We start from the raw sequence: 19,612 nt of genomic DNA, 5'->3' as shown, positions 1-19,612 counted from the left end.
ATTAGATTCTCAGATCAGTGATGTGTATCAATTCAATCAGTTACTCTCTGTGTAGGCTAAAGAGTCAAAGTATGCTGAATTGACCACTAGCCTTGTTTATAACTTTTAATTCTACATTCATGTCCAAGACTTTGCTGGCTGTGCAGTATGTGGTGGGATGGATGAGGAGGAGCAGAACCGCTATGTGGCCCAGTTGAAATCTGAGTTTGACAGCTGTGACACCACCGGGACCGGTTACCTCGACAAACAGGAGCTCACTGCCTTATGCCACAAGCTGAGCTTAGATGCCCATCTCCCCTTACTGCTGGATACTCTGCTTGGACCACAACATTATGCCAGGGTAAGCTGCCCCTCGTGAACATCCCAGTGCCTCTCATCCTAAGGCTATATAGATGTTTAGATAATGTCTTTTTGCAGGTGAATTTTGAGGAGTTCAAAGAGGGCTTCGTGGCTGTGCTGTCAAGGTCTTTGGACTTTAGTACTTCAGAGGAGGAGAGCAGCTATCTTGAACCAGGTACTTGACTAGAAAATGACCTTTATATACCTCCAGGCTTATCAGAGTTTCTAGGCCTGTATTTAATATCATGATTTTTTGTTGCTAGTCAGTCTGGACCTTGTGGACTCAAGGTTTGTAGATGGTACATGATGTGTAGTTGATCTAACTTAAGTGCTCTGAAGAACTGAACTGAACACATCCGGGTGTTATTGTCTAAATGATTATTTGTATTTGTTAATGAATAGCCTGGCATATTTATGGTTAGTTACACTACTGTTCACGCGTTTGGGGTCTGTAATATTTTTTAATGTTTTTGTTGTTTTCCTAGGCTGCATTTATTTGCTCAAAAATACGGTAAAACAGCAATACAGTAAAATATCAGTACAATTTAGCCTATTTAATTTAATACACATTAAAATGTAATTTATTCCTGTGATGCAAAGCTGAATTTTTAGCATCATTAATTCAGTCTTCAGTGTCACATGATCCTTTAGAAATCATTATAATATGCTGATTTGCTGCTCAAGAAACATTTCTTATTATTATCATGTTGAAAACAGTTGTTTGCGGGAACCGTGATAAATTTTTTAGGAAGCTTTGATGAATAAAAAGTACAAAAGAACAGCTTTTATTTGAAATTGAAATCTTTTGTAATAATGTAAAAATATTTACTGCCACTTTTGACCAGTTTAATGCATTATTACTGAATAAAAGTATTAATTTCTTTAAAAAATATTTTGAACCCCAAACTTTTGAACAATAGTGTGTTTTTAGAACATTGTGGTTTATGTAAACAGTTAAAAAAGCATGCAAATTCCAGCTTATCGTTAGAGTTTATCAATTATTAATATATGGCCCTAGAAACTATTTTGACATTTAAACCACACTTCATTCTTCCATTAAACATTATTAAAAAATGTTTAAGAAAATTTATGTTTGATGTGAGAAAAGGTTTACCATCATTTGCTTTTGCATTTGCATTTGCTGGGGTCACTGGAAAATTAAACACAAATGTGAGAATACAGAAAGAGAAAACAATCATTATTTTAAATTTAGGCAATGTTTGGTGTCATTTTTATGTCGTTACTATTGAGTTTATTTGGATTAAAGACATTGTTTAAGATAACATTATTATTATTAACATGCTTAAGAAGACAAAACGCAGGCATTCCTGCTTATTCATGAAGTCATGCACAATAATGGCTCATAATGGCTCCGTTCACTAGAGCCCTAATAAGTAATACAGATGATGAAACGTTTTGTGCTGGTCGTTTTTAAACCAAAGCCAGAATAACATTTGTCTTTTTTCATAGAGGCATTAGGGAGACTGGTACATTAGTGTATGTTGTGAAATCTCAGTGCTCAATGCTTGAAATTATCTTTAAAAATGGAAAACCTGAAAGCTATGATGAAAAACAGATGTTCAAGCATTGAATCTGGTTTTGGAGATGTTCCATTTGGGTTTTCATTTCCTTTCAAACATATTTCTCATTTTATGAAAAAGGTTGTGACATAAAACAAATGATATGAGATCACCTACTGTTATTTCTTCATTTTGACTGCTTCTGACACTTGAATTATCTGTCACTCTAAAGCATCATTTCCTGTGCTTCTAGCAGTCCCAGAGGAGGTGAAGCCTAAATATGTGAAAGGAACCAAGCGGTACGGGCGGCGATCACGGCCAGACAAGACTGACTTAGAGCTGACAGCGGACTCACAAGATTCACCAAAGTTTGGGACTGACAAAGTAGAAGCAAACGGTGTGAGGAGAGCCAAGCTCAGACGCTCCACCTCACTGGAGAGTGTTGAGGTAAAATTCATGATACCTACACTACCTTTAAAAAGTTTGGGGTCAGAAAGATTTTTTTTAAAGAAATGAATACTTTTATTCAGCATGGTGCATTAAATTGATCACAAATGTCATTTTTGACATTTATAATGTTACAAAATCTATTTTTTCAAATAAATGCTGTTCTTTTGAACTATTCTTTGAAAAATCCTGACAAAAGCGCTACAGTTCAACAAAAAGTTTAAGCAGCACAATTGTTTTTAGCATTGATAATAATAAGAAATGTTTCTTGAGTTGTAGATTAGCATATTTGAATGATTTCTGAAGGGTCACGTGATACTAAAGACTGGAGTAATGATGCTGAAAATTTAGCTTTGCATCAGAGGAATAAATTACATTTTAAAATATATTCACATATGAAAACACATATTTTAAATTACAATAATATTTCAGGATTTTTGATCAAATTAATGCAGCCTTGGTGACAATAACATACTTAAAAAGTCTTGCAGACCCCACGCTTTTAAACGGTAGTGTATGTTCACCATATGTCTATTTTCATTTCTATTAATAATTGAAAGAGCATGTATTTAAAATCTAACAACATAACATAACACTCAAAGGAGAGTGAAGGTTTAAATAGGGGTGTCACCTTGGGACTGTATGCAAATCGACATGCAAATATTAGCACTTAACAATGCAGTGTACTTGAGGCGTCGTATTAGTCAATTGAAGAGCTGAATCAGTTTGATTCTGGTGAATGGATCTGGGCCGACCTGGTTTTCTCAGACAGGAAGTGCGGTGGAGTGGAATGTGCAAGTGCCGGCCCATATTGCAGCCCCAACCTTCACGAGACTTTAGTGTTACTTTTGGCTCAGGATCAAAAAATGGCTCATTTCACGTTCTCTTTTTTCTCTCAAAGAGCAGGAGCTCTCATAAAAGGGGTTTGTTGTTTCTGCTGTGTCTGTACTTTTTCTTCTGGAATCATTTTACTTGTGCATAGCAGTGCCAGACCAGAGAACCAGTGCAAATGCAAACCTGTGCTGCTGGATCCCTCATTTCACGTGTTTCATTTTTAAAGAGTTATTTTGGATCCATCTTGGTTTGGTAATGGAAACAATAGAGGATGATGATGTTTTTTTTTGCTCATGCACGTCTGTGGAGTCAATTTAATGCCACATATATATGCAAAAGTTTTTCAAAAGAAAATTAAGTATTGCAAAAGAAAAATAAAGTATTGAGCAAAAAAAAAAAAATGTTTTGCAAACAAAAATAAAGATCATATAAATTAAGATATAATTAATTGCAAAATTCAATGGCTTGGTTGTAAAAGAAGCTTATGAACTTTGATTCTGTTTTATCTCTGCAACACATATTTTCCATGCTCACACCTATAATTCATTTGCAACGCTCCATTTATTTTGCGTTTCAGTCAAGCGTGAGATCGCGATAGCATTTTCCCTTTGCGCTTCACTTTTCTGTGCGTTTCACTTCACGGCACTGTTTTGACGGGGGGTGGAGTCAAGAAACTGGGCCCGTTGAACACGCCCCCTGCGAAGCCACGTCATTAGCTGGAGACGCAGATAGCAACAGGTTCGAAATTCAGCATGGCAGAGCGGAGGCCTGCGGGTGGATTCCAGGTATGTAAAGTTGATTGTTTCCTTTTATTTCACTAACATTAAAATGTGTGTTGTTATGTTAATTAAATGTGATTACTATTAACGTCGTTTGCCAAAGTTTAAGAAGTTAGAGATCAGTTTAAGCGGTGGTTTTATTAGGCATAGGCCTACTCATGCGTACAACATAATGTAGACAAAATCAGCCTGTCCTTCACTAGACAATCATTGATGTTCATAAGCTTCTTTTACAACTGCCATTGATTTTTGCAATGAATTATATCTTAATTTTTGCAATTCTTTATTTCGGTTTGCAAAACTAAATTTTTTCTCTCAATACTTTATTTTTATTTTGCAATCTTTATTTTTGTTTGCAAAACAATTTTTTGCGCAATACTTTATTTTTATTTTGCAAAACTTTATTCTTTTGCATATACATGTGGCATTAAATTGACTCCATACACGTCACATCATGTCCCTGTTACTGTTGCAGTTGTTTGATGGAGTTAAAGGGTTGATTAAATAAGCAGCTGTCTACCCTTATGAAAAAGAAGTGTGCTTAATTATATTGAATATGCACTTGTAGTGTATCTTAACAGTAGATTTTCTCAAATCTGTGCTTGCAGGATATATAATTTTAATTAAATAAAGGCCACATAAGTGTACGTAAAGAAAGACAATTACATTACTTTTGTCTAACACACTTAAGTATACTTTTAAAAAGTGCACTTTGTAATAATGTCAAATAAAATTTTTAATTTTAAGTAGATTTTTAATAATTGTTTTAATGTTTTTTACAGAAGTACACTTATTTCGTTGTGTTGACTTACATAAAGCAAGTGTGAAGTGCTTAATTATAATTTTAACTGTAGTGTGTTATTTGATATTACATTTAAAGTTAATACATTTTAAATGTACTAAATTGCAACATCATTACAAATGTGTACAAATACATAACATACTGTACAAGTTTCAATGGAAAGAACATTGAGTATATTTTACTTTACCATTTTTAAGTATATTCAACAGTAGTACACTTTAACCATATTTCAAACACAGTATTAAAAATGATGACATTACATATAAAGATATACTTAAGTCCTACTTAAGTGGGTCAAACTGCACTCTAAAGTTTTGCTAATTGCATTTAAATTTATAGTAATATTAAGTTAATATTAAGTACATTTAAACTATAATGCAATTTCATTTAATTGTAAATAACATGCACTTAAGTGTCCGAAAACATTACATTCAGTTCATACTTAAGTATATTCTATAAAGTGTATTGTATATTAAGTAAAAAGTATTCTTTTTAAAATTATGCTTGAGTGTACTTCTGTTTCACAAGGTTAGAACAGACTAGCAGCATGCTAAAAAACACTCAGATTATCATGGTGGGAACATTTACATTTTCCAAAACAGTGTAAAAATCTAAGTCTAATGGCGCTGTTTGGGTTGAGACTTCTTGAGAGAGTAGGTCACAGTCTTTGGAGGACTCAAACAATCAAGTTCTTTAGCCAAGAAGGAAAGCATGCTGGTCCATCAGAACAGTTTATGTTGGCAGTGACCAGCATTTGGTGTTTATGAACCAGCCCGCCAGGCCCCATTTGGTCCGGCATGTTTTAGCGTCTGTGTGTTCATCGTGATGTGTTTTATGTGTCGAATGTGTTCAACCAGGATTAGAGGTCTTGGTCTTGACCTCAGGGTGCAAAGCATCAGCTGTGGTCAGAAGGCCTGATAATGTGAAGTACAACAAGGAAAGGGTTTGGCTATAATTTGGCATGGCGCTTCCTCTAACTGCGCCTCTCATTTTAGAAACACATACTTGCATACCAGAGCCCTCCCTCGTTCTCTTTCTCTCTCTACACGTCTCTCCGGTTCTGCTCTCCTTTTCTGCTCTCCTTTTCTTCTCCCAATCTCCTCTCTCACTTTTCATAACAGTGTTTGAAATATTTAGAGCTTTTATGTAACCCAGTACACGCTATTTTGATGAATGGGGAGATTATATGCTCTAAATCGACTCTTTGCACTGTCACTAGAGATTCTGTGTTACTCTGTAGCAGGAAGATCCAACTCACCATGTCTCGAACAGTAATCTGATGAACATGCAAGTATTATGTAAAAGGTTTAAGGTTTCACAAGGGTGTCCGTGAAGTTTTAAACATCTTAAATACACTTTTTACAAAACTGAAGACTATAAAATGTCTTAGATATGTAATACTCTGAATCTATTTTGTGGCAGTTCTTTAAGCTGTCTCTTGTTGCTGAATACTTTCAAAAAGCTAAAAATGCTAAAGATGACCATGATTTTATTATTTCTCTTTTTTGACCATTTCTAATCATCATTCAAATTGATCACACTTGATGTGGCATTTAACTTTGCTGAAGCTGAACATTTTTATTTATTTAAATTTTATGTTTAATGAAGGTCCTAAATTTTTCTTAAAATAGTAGAAGTAGTAGTAGTTGTTGTAAAAAAAATTACATTCCCTAACATGCAGATACCCTGTATTTTGGTCAGTACTCCTTATGTTGATCAGCGTTTTCATTGTTATATAAAACTAAATGTAAAACAGCCATTAAAAGTGTAAATATAAATACAGGATGAAGAAAATAAAATAAATAATAATAATAATAAAAAATAGAAATGTTGCCATAGCAATTAACTGAAATGAATAGATTTAAATTGAAGTAATAAAGTTAATAAAACTAAAACCGAAAAAATTTTTTTATAGCTCAGTAGAAAAACTAAAACGAATGAAATTGACAAGCACATAACAAAAGTTAAAATCGAAAATATAAAAATCTAAACTAATTTGAAATAGTATGATTATAATATGATTGTTGGAGGATTGTAATTGAAAATGCTTTTTTTTTTTTTTCTTTTTTTTGTCTTAAACAGTAACACCAAAGTCATGGATTCGATTCCCAGCAAATGCATGAATTAAAAAAAATAAAATAAATTGAATGCAACGTAAGTCGCTTGGGATAAAAGTGTCAGCCAAATTCATAAATATAAAATATGTAATATAAATATAAAATACAACTCGAATTCCGGAAATGTTGGGACGTTTTTAAAATTTGAATAAAATGAAAACTAAAAGACTTTCAAATCACACGAGCCAATATTTTCTATTCAACATAGATAACATAACAAATGTTAAAATGAGACATTTTACAATTTTATGCGCAAAATGAGCTCATTTCAAATTCGATGCCTGCTACAGGTCTCAAAATAGTTGGGACGGGGGCTTGTTTACCATGGTGTAGCATCTCCTCTTCTTTTCAAAGCCATATCACCCTGCAGCCCAAGACCGGTTGCCCATGGAAGCTAAGCAGGGCTGAGCCTGGTCAGTACCTTGATGGGAGACCTCCTGGGAAAACTAGGTAGCTGTTGGTAGAGGTGTTAGTGAGACCAGCAGGGGGTGCTCACCCTGTGGTCTGTGTGGGTCCTAACGCCCCAGTATAGTGATGGGGACACTATACTGTCAAAAGAGCACCGTCTTTCGGATGAGACGTTAAAACCGAGGTCCTGACTCTCTGTGGTCATTAAAAATCCCATGACACTCATCGTAAAGAGTAGGGGTGTAACCCCGGTGTCCTGGCCAAATTCCCGCCACTGGCCCTTGTCAATCATGGCCTCCTAATAATCCCCATCCACTTGATTGGCTCTATCTCTCTCTACTCTCCACCTGTAGCTGGTGTGTGGTGAGCGCACTGGCACCTTTGTCCTGTGGCTGCCGTCGCATCATCCAAGTGGATGCTGCATACTGGTGGTGGTTGAGGAGAGACCCCCCACATGATTGTAAAGCGCTTTGGGTGTATAGCAATACACACTAAAAGCGCTATATAAATGCTTCATTCCTTCATTCCTTCCTTCCAAAACAGTTTGAAGACGTCTGGGCATCGAGGTTATGAGTTTCTGGAGTTTTGGTGTTGAAATTTGGTCCCATTCTTGCCTGATATAGATTTCCAGCTGCTGAGGAGTTCGTGGTCATCTTTGACATGTTTTTCGTTTAATGATGCACCAAAATGTTCTCTATAGATGAAAGATCTGGACTGCAGGCAGGACAATTCAGCACCTGGACTCTTCTACTACGAAGCCATGCTGTTGTAATAGCTGCAGTATGTGGTTTTGCATTGTCCTGCTGAAATACAACATCGTCTGGAGGGGAGCATATGTTGCTCTAAAACCTTTATATACTGTACCTTTCAGCATTCATAGTGCCTTTCAAAATAATGCAAGCTGCCCATACCGTATACACCTCCATACCATCAGAGATGCTGGCTTTTGAACTGAACGCTGATAACACGCTGGAAGAGGACACGGCGTCTGTGATTTCCAACAAGAATGTCAAATTTGGACTCGTCTGACCATAGAACACTTTTCCACTTTGAAACAGTCCTTTTTAAATGAGCCTTGGCCCAGGACACGACGACGCTTCTGGACCATGTTCACATATGGCTTCCTTTTCGCATGATAGAGCTTTAGTTGGCATCTGCAGATGGTACGGCGGATTGTGTTTACCGACAGTGGTTTCTGGAAGTATTCCTGGGCCCATTTAGTAATGTCAATGACAGAATCATGCCGAAGAGTGATGCAGTGTCATCTGAGGGCCCGAAGACCACGGGCATCCAACAAAAGTCTTCAGCCTTGTCCCTTATGCACAGTTTTTTCTCCAGTTTCTCTGAATCTTTTGATGATGTTACGTACTGTAGATGATGAGATTTGCAATGCCTTTGCAATTTGACGTTGAAGAATGTTGTTTTTAAAGTGTTCCACAATCCTTTTCCGCACTCTTTCACAGATTGGAGAGCCTCTGCCCATCTTTACTTCTGAGAGACTCTGCCTCTCTAAGACATCCCTTTTATGTTACAGACCTGATGTCAATTAACATAATTAGTTGCTAGATGTTCTCCCAGCTGAATCTTTTCAAAATTTCTTGCTTTTTCAGCCCTTTGTGCCAACTTTTTTGAAACCTGTAGCAGGCATCAAATTTGAAATGAGCTCATTTAGTGGATAAAAGTGTAAAATTTCTCAGTTTAAACATTTGTTATGTTCTCTATGTTGTATTGTGAATAAAATATTGGCTCATGTGATTTGAAAGTCTTTTAGTTTACATTTTATTCAAATTTAAAAAAACGTCCCAACACTTCTGGAATTCGGGTTGTATATCATGGTTGTCCATAGTATAATTAGACAAAAGCATATGCAATCATAATTAACCATTTACTTTTTTAATGCATGTTCCTGGTCTTATTGGGTATGATATATTTCATGTTATGTATTATTTTGTTTCACCTTTGAAATAACTTTCCTTTTTGAAAATATGTACACAATATTTTCATAACATTTTTTAATAAAATTCCAGATTTCTCCAGAAATACATCCGATTATGCTAGGAAAATGGGTTGCAAACTGCGCTTCACATAGATTTACCCCTAAATGCTGTATCAGAAATGCTGTATCAGTATCAACACAATGTTGCTTTACCATGACGGTATGTCAAAGGAGCAAGCAAGCTAGATGGCCTCAATGGACAGAATTTGTGCAGATTCACAGGCCTCAGCACAGATTCCAGTCCATATAGTCTTTTACAACATTCATGTGAGCAACAGCACTACTTGTTAATGTAAATAATTCAACCAGCTGTGATAAATATTGCACACAAACCTTGTCATGCAACATGAATTATTTAGTTTTGTGTACACCATAGACTAAAATACAACACATTTCTTCAGGCAGAAGCTAAGGAACATTTTTGATTAATTGTAATCAAGTCTTTTAAAAGTATCTCATGTCTTTTGATTGCTTGGGAGTTTTTGTACACCCCAATTAGAGAGTTGTCTTTCCTGAAAGACCTCCATATATCCATGCTTTCCTGAACAATACCTTAGGTACAAAGATGTGCAATGTTCCTCACTTAATTTCCAAGCAGAGATCAATGAAGTGGCTTTTTTTCTCTGACTAAATCTGCACTATTTGACTCAGAGAGAGAGATAATACAAGACATTCCGCTCTCTGCCTTCCAACTGAAAAGCTGTTTGTGAACAGTTATGTAATGTTGATTAAAATTTAATGCTGATGGTAATTGATTGTGGCTTGTCCCATATTCAGCTGGGTTTACTCTTTTGTTGCTGGAGGCTGAACTGTGCACCGTTTCGATCAGTGTATGCTGTTCTATTTTGCATTTGATCAGCCTACATCGATCAAACCACAGATATCTTACAGGTCAATGACTGAGTCAAACTGTAATCTACCACTAGATGACACTAGCACAAATCAGTTCATGTACATGAACACAGCTCTCTGTGTAAGTTACACAATCTAGTGTAACAGTACTCTCATTTATGCAGTACGGATATGTATACTGTATAAAGCAGATTATATATATATAATACAAATATATGTATAAAATATAGATTTAATATACTGTAGATCAGTGGTTCTGCATGGTTTTAAATCAACAAGCCCTTTCTAATATTGCAACTCGTTTATGATTCAAATTCAGAGTTTCCTATTTGTAAATATGACTTTGCTCTGTCATTCATGTGCGTGGAAACCACAATATATATTTCCAACTACACGTGAAGGGTACATCAATCTTGACTCATTTGACCAGATTAGAAAATAAATTATGATAACTAAAAGCCACTTGCTGAAATTGTTGTAATGAAGTCAGCTTATGATGTAGCAAACTACTGAACATTTTGTTACGCAATACAATACAGTTTCACTCTTTTAATAAAAAAATAGTAGGCACTATTCAGTGTATATTGCACAGTATCCAGTTAGTGCACACCTTTACTTTTACTACATTTTACTGTATTTGTCTTAATGGTGTCAGTCGATTTTAAAGTGTTGTAACTGTTGGATAACCCGGTCCCACTCCAAACCATTTCTTATGTAAGCTCTTTTACATCATTACAGAGAGATTTAGCTGGCTTTATATGAGCAAGGTTTAAGCTGTTTAGCATGGTGCAGTGTTTCTATACTGATGTGATGAACAGCATTACTCTTGAGCTTGTATCTGCCGGTTGTTCCTGTCCAGCGTTGCAGAAGTAATGACTGCTGGGATGGAATGCCTTATGATGATTGTATTGTGTTCCTTGTGATCACTGAACCATATGATTCGTTCAGCTACATTGTCTCCATCTGCTCACTCAGTTCAGTCAAGAATCAAAACCTTAATTCAAGATATTGTGTGTTAAACTCTTGTTGTGCTTCTTTAATTATGCCAGTGTATAGTGTGCACAATAAGTATTTTGCCAAAATGTGTCAAACATTAAGACATTTTTACATTAAAATGGATTAAAAATGTAAAATAACCATTTATGACGTAACTAGATGTCACACACTGAAATAAACAAACACTGTGATGAGATCGCATGACAAAGGCAGTGACAACAATGCAGCATACTACTGTTTGAAACCAGTATAGACCTCCTTATTTGAAACTTTTTGTTTCTTTAAAAAATAGTGGGCAGTATAGAGTATATACTGTGTGCAGGATTCAGTCAGTAGTTAAGCACTGTCAATGCACTTTTTACAGAGTCTCAAATCAGATGAGGACACAGGAAGCAACAAGGAGTCTACACGCCACTATTTTGTGGCACAAGGTACGTCAGATATTACTAACTTTTAAATGAATTAAGCATGTTTGTATGTAAAATCAGCACATTGCTCTAATTCTTTCTGATTTACATATATTCAAGGCCAGTTGAAGCTCTGGAATCAAAATGGCACAGGAAGTCCTCAGCGCTCATCTGACCCTCAGCAGGAAGTGACAGATGGACAGGTGAGGGCAGTATGGCAGGAGCTGGGGGTCGGAGCCGGAGGATCACTAAACCGCGAGGAGCTGTCACTTGTCTGTGACCACATCGGTCTCAAGGACTTACAGTCCGAGGTATGGTCATGTAACATTCTGTATGGAGTGGGATTAGTAATCATGTTAACCAAGTTAGGACATTCTGTGCTGCTTGTTTGCTACTAATTACTCTTTACAGAGTTACTTTCCTTCACTATTAAGTGCTTAAAACACTGTTATTCATGTTTTTTGTTTATGCAAAGGAGTTAGACGCTCTCTTCAGGAAACTAGACAAGGATCAGGATGGGAGAGTCAGTCTGAGTGAGTTCCAGAGCGGGCTGTTCACACAACACGATCACGCTGCTCCCATCTCTACCTCCACCCCTGCCCGGCCCAAACCACAGCGCTCCGTCTCGAAGGTCAGGATCAGATCAAGGTCATGGTGATGTTGCAGTGGAAAGCAGATTGTAGCCAAAAATAAACAGAGTTTTGCCAAACAATCTGCTAAAAAAGCTGACACCAGTGTGCAAGAGTGTGACTGCATGGTTTTCTCTGCAAGTGAAGTGAATGTTTGAAAGATCCAGTTATATGTAATTGTTTGTTAAAGGTTTTATGTTGCACTTGGTAGTATTTAAGTAATATACTGTGCTTATTTATTATTTTGACAATTCAGTTCAAATTTGAAAGTACTTGTACTTGCCAAAAGTATTAGCATTGTTGTTTACAAAAAATATTGCCAAAGCATTATATACAAATACATACATACCTGTCAAAAGTTTGAAATAAGTAGTTTTTTTTAATGTTTTAAAAGAAGTTTCTTATGTTCACTGAGGCTGCATTTATTTGATCAAAAATACAGTAAAACACTAACATTGTTAAATGTTATTACAATTTAAAATAACTCTACTATTTGTTTATATTATAGTATAAAATGTTATAAAAAATCAATGTAATGTATTCCTGTGAATGTAAAGCTGAAAGTCTTCTGTGTCCCATGATCCTTCAGAAATTATTCTGATATGCTGATTTGATGCTCAATTGTTAATAATGGTTCTAATTATCAGTGCACTAAATTATTAAGCAGCAGAATTGTTTTCATCATTAATAATAAGACATTTTTCATGAGTACTAAAGCTTGCCATTTGAGGATCATGTGACACTGAAGACTGGAGTAATAATGCTGAAAATTCAGCTTTACATCACAGAAATAAATTACATTTTAAAATATATTTATTTTAAGTTGTATTAATATTACTGTATTTTTGATTAAATAAATGCACTTTTGGTAAACATAAGTCTTCTTTAAAAAAAAAAATCATAATTATTCCAAACCAGTGTGTACATATGTAGAAAATACGACCCCCAAAAAAGAAAAACACTAACGTATGTACGTGAGGTTTCTGGTGTGCAGCTGAAAAAATATTTTTGCCACAGTAATTTGCATTTGATCATATGATGTTTTTTTTTTTAATGCATGCCAGATTGGCAGGTTCATGTAACACATATAATAGAGAAATCTTTATCTGCCAGTTTTCCTCTCACCTGATTGAAAGAGAAAATTGCTGAAAGAATAAACAACCAAAGCCTCTCCCAATGTTTTCATGACTTTCACAGCAGACAGACACAAGAGACAGTTAAATGATTGCTTGACTGTCAAACGGGATTCATTTCAGAACTCCAACATCAAGCCAAGTTACTGAGGGCTGCAGTGGCTGGAACCAATTAGCTTAATTGGGAAGGTGGAGCCTCCTTTTTACTCTCTTGTTCCTAGCAAAGCACAACTAATGTATTCCTGTGCAGTGGCCAAACTTGAAATCAATGCTGAGGAGATGTACTGCACAACGGGCCTCATACCTACATGTGATGTTTTTACATGGGAAGGCAAAGTCAGTTTGGGGTCCTTTAGTGATGACATTTCTGAGGTGATTTTACTGAAAGCACAACCAGCTAAAATAATTAAAACAGCATCTGAACTCAAGCTGGGCACATATTCTGATTTGCTGGTTAATAAAATTTAGGATTTAAAAGCTCAGGCCCCATTTAAAGAGAAAAACAGCTTCAGTGTTTGATAACAAATGCCGAGTTGCATGAATATTTGGCGGTCGCTGGAGCTAAATTGAGGCTAAGCCAGCTTAAGGGTTACGACACCAGAAGGACGTTTATTGGTGGTCAGTGCAATAATTTTGTTCATGATTGAGGCTCTAGCTCCGGCGTGTCAAGGACAGCATTGTGCATTGTGTGGTGGGACTGTGAGAGCTCCGTTTTTCAGCGGTTTTTCCTCGTGGTTAGATATTGAACTTTGTCTGATTGTTTTGTCTTTTTTTCCTCATGTCGTTCCCTCTGCTCTCTCAGGCCCTTGAGGAGCGAGTGGTGCGCTCCACCTCCCCTTCTTTACTGTCGGCTACGGTGGGTCAGAGGCTGCTGACCCGACTGGATGATGGATCAGGATGCACAAGCCCAGACAAAGTCATCGCCCTCTGGACGGAGGAGGGCATCCACAACAGCAGGGATATTCTACAGGTAAGACATTATTGGATGCTATTTGCACTAATTAAACACTGAAAAACTATAATCCGCTGTATTTAAGGTTTAAATAATGTTTGCATAAAGTGGATCAGAAATAATGACTTTTTTCCCCTGTGAACTATTGCATGAATGGTTTTTTCTTTATTCTGAACCTGGATACAGACTCTGGACTTCTCTCTGGAGGAGCATCTGTGTCTGGCTGAACTCACTCTGGCTCTGGACAATGAGTTGCTGGTCAGTGGGAATGGCATCCATCAGGCTGCTCTGGTCTCCTACAAGAATGAGATAAACTACTTGCAGTGAGTCTCTTTCACATCAGATCTGTATTTATTCACAAAACCTGTCACGAAATGTCCAATAATATTGTGAAGTGTTACAATTCAGAGTAACTGTTTTCTTTTAATATACAGTATTTTAAAATGTATTTTATTCGTGTGATGCAAAGCTGAAATTTCAGCATCACAGTCTTCAGTGTCACATGATCCTTCAGAAATCATTCTAATATACAATGTTCAATTTTGGATTTTATGGAGCAGTTATATCAGTGTGCAGACATTATGTTTGTTTTTTGCTTTAGTTTGCCTTTTTTTGTCCTGCACCTGAGCAATATTTGGGTTTGTGGCATGTGTGCACCTTTTTTGCATTTTTGACTTTCAATTAAAAAAAAAAAAAAACATTTATTTGAAACATAACTATTTTGTAGCATTATAAATGTTGTTATTATTAGTCACTTTTGATTAATTTAATGTGTCCATGCTGAATAAAAAGTATTCATTTAATTATTATTTTTTACTTACCCCAAACTTATATATATATATATATATATATATATATATATATATTAGAAAACACATTTAAATTGTAATATTTCACAATATTGCTTTTTGCTGTATTTTTAAACAAATAAATGTAACCTTGGTGAGCATTACAGAATTGTATCAAAAGCATATATGTAATATAATACTATATTACTATTCCTACTAATTCCAAATTTCACATTTTTGACTGGTGATATGTATGTTGCATTGATTTGTATTGCTACTATGTTTCTGCTTTCAGTTAATCATTTGAATTAAAATAACTACATCACATCATGTATTACTATTTTAATATTTTATAACTTCAAAAAAGATAAATTTTTAAAAGATACATTCAATTTTATATCTTTAAAATCATGGGAAAAAATGCCTCTTCACCTGCATTTCTGTGCTGTTTGGTTTTTGTCTCCACCTGGAGGACATGTAATGTTACTGTGTCCAGCAGTATTCTTTATGTGGTATAGTTCTTAGTCATTAAACAACTGCACGGTGGCTTTACTTTGTTCGATTAATGTCTTTGCATGCTTAACAGGTGTTACTTGTGGCAAAATGTGCATCAGAATGAACGAGATTCTCATGCGGTGGTGGTTTTGTGTTCTAACTCTATAGAGTCGTGGCAGACCAGGCCTGTCAGGAAAGGGACAAAGTCAAGGCAGACCTGGAACTGGCTGACCGCCGCAACCTACAGCTGGTCAGAGAGGTGGATGATCGCCATGCTACCATGGAGTCTCTCAATGAGTCGAAAATCAAGTACGGCTGCTCTCCTCTAGTCATATAATCGCATCTGACGAAGACGTATGCAAGTGCACTGCAGTGTCACTGTCCATGTTGTTTCTTTGATGCAGGGGTCTGGAGCAGGAGTTCCGGGATAAGCTTACGGCACTGAGGAGCGAATCAGAGTATGAAAGTGAGGTGCTTCTAGAGCAGGTAGAGAAGGAGCACAAGAGACTCCAGGAGGAGCTAGAACTGCTCAGGTCTCAGGACGTTAGCCTTCAGGAGGACATTTGCACTGCTGCTAAGGTAACCACTGACATTATTATTATTATTATTATCAGTATTCTCCTGTTTGGTCTTTGCACTTAAAATACACTAATGTCTAAAAGATTTTTTACATTGATGGCTTCTGAAAATTCAGATATTACAGAAATAAATGACATTTTAACCTAGGAAACAATTATTTTATTTGTAATAATGTTTCACAATTATTACTGTATTTTTTAGCATTGCGCATAAGAGACAAAAGCATTTGAAAAACTGATCTACCCAAAACCTTTGAATAGTAATGTGTAACTATAAAACTAATCATTCTGACTATGAATTCTGAGTCTCTGCTTTACATTAGTTTTAAATTATTGTATTTTAAAGTGCCACATAGTTTTTTTTGTTTGCTGGAAATAATAAATAGCCTACAGTTACACTAATAAACTGTTGCTTCATAGGTGAATTGTTTATTCCAATTATTAATATTAATATAAGTAATTATTTAACATGAGTGCTGTTTATTATATTGCTGTTTCCAGACATTTTTTTTAACAACACACCACTCGAGGCCATGTTTTACATTGATTTTACTATGGTTAATGGTTAAGGGGTTTACCTGTGGAACAAACGCACAACATTGCTTCAAGAAAATTTATAATTATTGTACACATTTAAATATTAACTATATTAACTTTATTTTTCATAAAGAAGTTGTTAAAAACAAGAATAAAAATGTGTTTACTAAGAGTCATATACATATAACAAATGCATCCCACAATTTTGTATTTTACCATTGAATATTCAAGTCGGGAATAGTTTAATTAAACCATAACTGTATCTATAGAATGTTTCCTTACCATGCCTCCTCTAATTCCCTTGCAATCACACTGACTTACGTTTCATGATGATCCTGCTCTCAGCTACAGAGCATGAGGTGCTCTGTCGTGGTTAGAGGTGTATGTTTCTTTGAGCATGTCAGAGTGGTGTCAGGTTAAATAACTCTAGCTGTGTGTTACAGGAGAACAGTCATTTGGAGGAGGAGGTCAGCGTCCTAAAGGAGAAGCTGTCCGAAGCCGAGAGCACCATCTCTAAACTACAGAAGGATCTAGATCATCTGCTGCAGGACAAGGTGCGATGTCTATATGTTGTTAAATTGCTGTGAATCATATCCTTTATGAAGTTCACTCTCTAAGAACAATAATGATAATTGATCTATGCTTGTTTTACTGAACAGTATGGTGGCCTTGATCCAAATGGCACAGGACTGCTGAATCAAGAAGAGCACTTCTCGGAGATCTTTAAGGAATACGAGCAGCAGTGCAGGGTATGAGCGTGCCTGTGTATGTTTGGTGGATATTTTGTGTGGAGTGAATAGTGAAGTCAGCCCTGTCATTGTGCATTGTATTTAAGTGTCCTTGTTTGGCTATTATGCTAGCTATCCTGTAATTCATGGTGCTTTAAATGACAGCTTTAATTGTGCAACTTTTTGAGGAGTTGCACAATTGTTGCCATTAGTTTTGCTTTTTTGACTTGAGCCAGTAAGCAAGTAACTGCCTATGCTAAGTAATGCTAATGCAGAACATTTTAGCAACAAGTTAGGGACTTTAAGTGCAACTGCAAGTTAAGACACTACAGGCTAAGCCATTGTTTTTACATGCACTGGTCAATTTTGAGAATTCTGAGCTATTTGACATTTCATTTGGGAGGAAGAAAACATTTAAAATACCCTTAAGTGTTTTGTTTAGCTTTATTGCACTTTATCTATTTGCGTCCGTAGATTTAAATTACAATACATACTTAAAAGCAAAGACTTAAAATTAGTTTTTTTCCTCATGCTTTGAGTCAGAAATGTCTAACTTTATAGTTTTATTCCAATTTATATTCTGATGAATATGTCAACAAACTGAAACAAGAATTTTTAAACTGCTGTTATCCAATGTTCAGGTTTCTGTTCTGTAAACGTATGCAAATTAGTGAATATTTAATTATATAATTCCTCTTTTGCATAACATGGCATTTCAGGAAACTTGAATTACAAATTTTTTTTTGCAATTCTTAATATAATTAACCAACTAGGGAAAGGATTATGATTTATGTTAATTGTTTTTTACCCTATTCACCAGGGTGTGTTGCCTTTTTTTTTTTTTATATATATATATATATATATATATATATATATTATATTTATAATTGTATATAAAAATTATTACACATTTTTTAGCTCTTAAAGCAGATGTCTTATACTTTTTTTAATGTTGAAATACTTTGATGTTTGTGGCAAAGAAATTGCACGTTTCACCTTTGCATTACAACATCTTTGTTTCAGGAAATGCAGAAAAAAATAGTTTTACTTGTGTAAATGACTCCGTGTCTCCTCCCCACTAAATACAGGAGTTGCAGGACAGGAATGACGAGTTACACTCAGAGCTGGAGTTGTTGAAATCTCAGGGCTCAGGAAGGAGAGCCAGACGATCCAGAAGCAGCCTGTCTGGTCATGACTGGTCAAGCCGAAGAGCATTAACCACTGAATCAGATTCTGGTGAATTTGACAAACATTTTTAATTAGTAATTCAATTATCCATCAAGTTTACCTTTCTAGATCTTACACATATCTTTCATGCTGTACCTACGTTTATATACCTTTTATAGTAAACTGTTTTAATGAATAACTCCTCCTATCTGTTTTGTTCTGCAGATGATACAGAAATGAAGAAAGGTACATCGCCTCAGGTTAGAAAAAAGCTCCAAGTCACTGACAAGAATGGTAAGGGATTATAAAAACAAAGTCATCCTTTGGAATATCCAAACACACGTGTCATGGTTTGGTTTGGTGTGTCTCTTCAGTTTTAGGTTCCTTGGAGAGTTTGGCTCTCCCTGTGAGCATCGAGACAGAACTGGCCATGGGGCAGATGAAAGAGAAATACGAGCGAGAGGTCCAGGACTTGAAGATCCAACTTGAGACTAAGGTACAGACATAATATGAAATGAATATAAACATGAAATAGGTTTTTTACAAGTAACCGTTGCAAATTAAATTAGATTCAAACAAGCTAAGATGTGCAAATGCTCCTAGACGTACAATATTACCAGGTACCAAATAAAACCTTGAAGAGCACACCGGTGAATAATAGGATTATATTGCAACACAAATTGTGGAAACAAAACCTTATTGTAGAGAGAAAGTGATTTATGGTCCTAATTTTGTTTCAACAGGTGAATTTCTACGAGCGCAGTATGGAGCTGATGCGGCAGAATATGGAGGTTGAGCGAAAGGACATCTCGCAGAGCTTTAAGATGGAGATCAGTGAGTTGGAGGACCTGAAGGCTCAGGCAGAGGAGCGGACAGAGAAAATGCGTCAGGCTGTTGAGCGGCTGGAAGCAGAGCTGAGTGGTAAGACTTCAGGAGGAGCCTGGGGTCCAGAGCAAGAGCGGAGAATTCAACGGGAACAGGCAGAACTAGAGCAGAACTACGCTCGTGAGATCAGTAACATCGTGCTGCGTCTCACCTCAGAGAAAGATCAGCTAGAGGCAGAACTCAAGCTCAAGATGGACCAGGAAGTGCTGCTTGTTAGGTAAGT

At 36.0% G+C, this 19,612-nt stretch overlaps 1 protein-coding gene across 2 annotated transcripts in view; it reads left to right on the top strand.

The window, feature by feature from the left end:
• Positions 1–19,612, top strand: part of ninl (ninein-like) — a 31,173-nt gene that overhangs the window by 1,672 nt on the left and 9,889 nt on the right. For both annotated transcript variants that reach the window (XM_058795953.1, XM_058795952.1), the window contains exons 2-17: positions 129–340; positions 418–514; positions 2,113–2,306; positions 11,455–11,521; positions 11,618–11,808; positions 11,973–12,128; positions 14,062–14,229; positions 14,398–14,534; positions 15,663–15,803; positions 15,899–16,073; positions 17,053–17,163; positions 17,269–17,358; positions 18,426–18,573; positions 18,730–18,798; positions 18,879–19,000; positions 19,248–19,606. In XM_058795953.1, coding sequence (XP_058651936.1) covers positions 158–340; positions 418–514; positions 2,113–2,306; positions 11,455–11,521; positions 11,618–11,808; positions 11,973–12,128; positions 14,062–14,229; positions 14,398–14,534; positions 15,663–15,803; positions 15,899–16,073; positions 17,053–17,163; positions 17,269–17,358; positions 18,426–18,573; positions 18,730–18,798; positions 18,879–19,000; positions 19,248–19,606 — 2,408 coding nt within the window. In that variant the 5' untranslated portion in view covers positions 129–157. The remainder of the gene's footprint in view (positions 1–128; positions 341–417; positions 515–2,112; positions 2,307–11,454; positions 11,522–11,617; positions 11,809–11,972; positions 12,129–14,061; positions 14,230–14,397; positions 14,535–15,662; positions 15,804–15,898; positions 16,074–17,052; positions 17,164–17,268; positions 17,359–18,425; positions 18,574–18,729; positions 18,799–18,878; positions 19,001–19,247; positions 19,607–19,612) is intronic.

Source organism: Onychostoma macrolepis, chromosome 13 (assembly GCF_012432095.1).
Source record: "Onychostoma macrolepis isolate SWU-2019 chromosome 13, ASM1243209v1, whole genome shotgun sequence".
Classification (NCBI taxonomy): Eukaryota; Metazoa; Chordata; class Actinopteri; order Cypriniformes; family Cyprinidae; genus Onychostoma; species Onychostoma macrolepis.
This window is presented reverse-complemented; position numbering and strand designations above follow the sequence as displayed.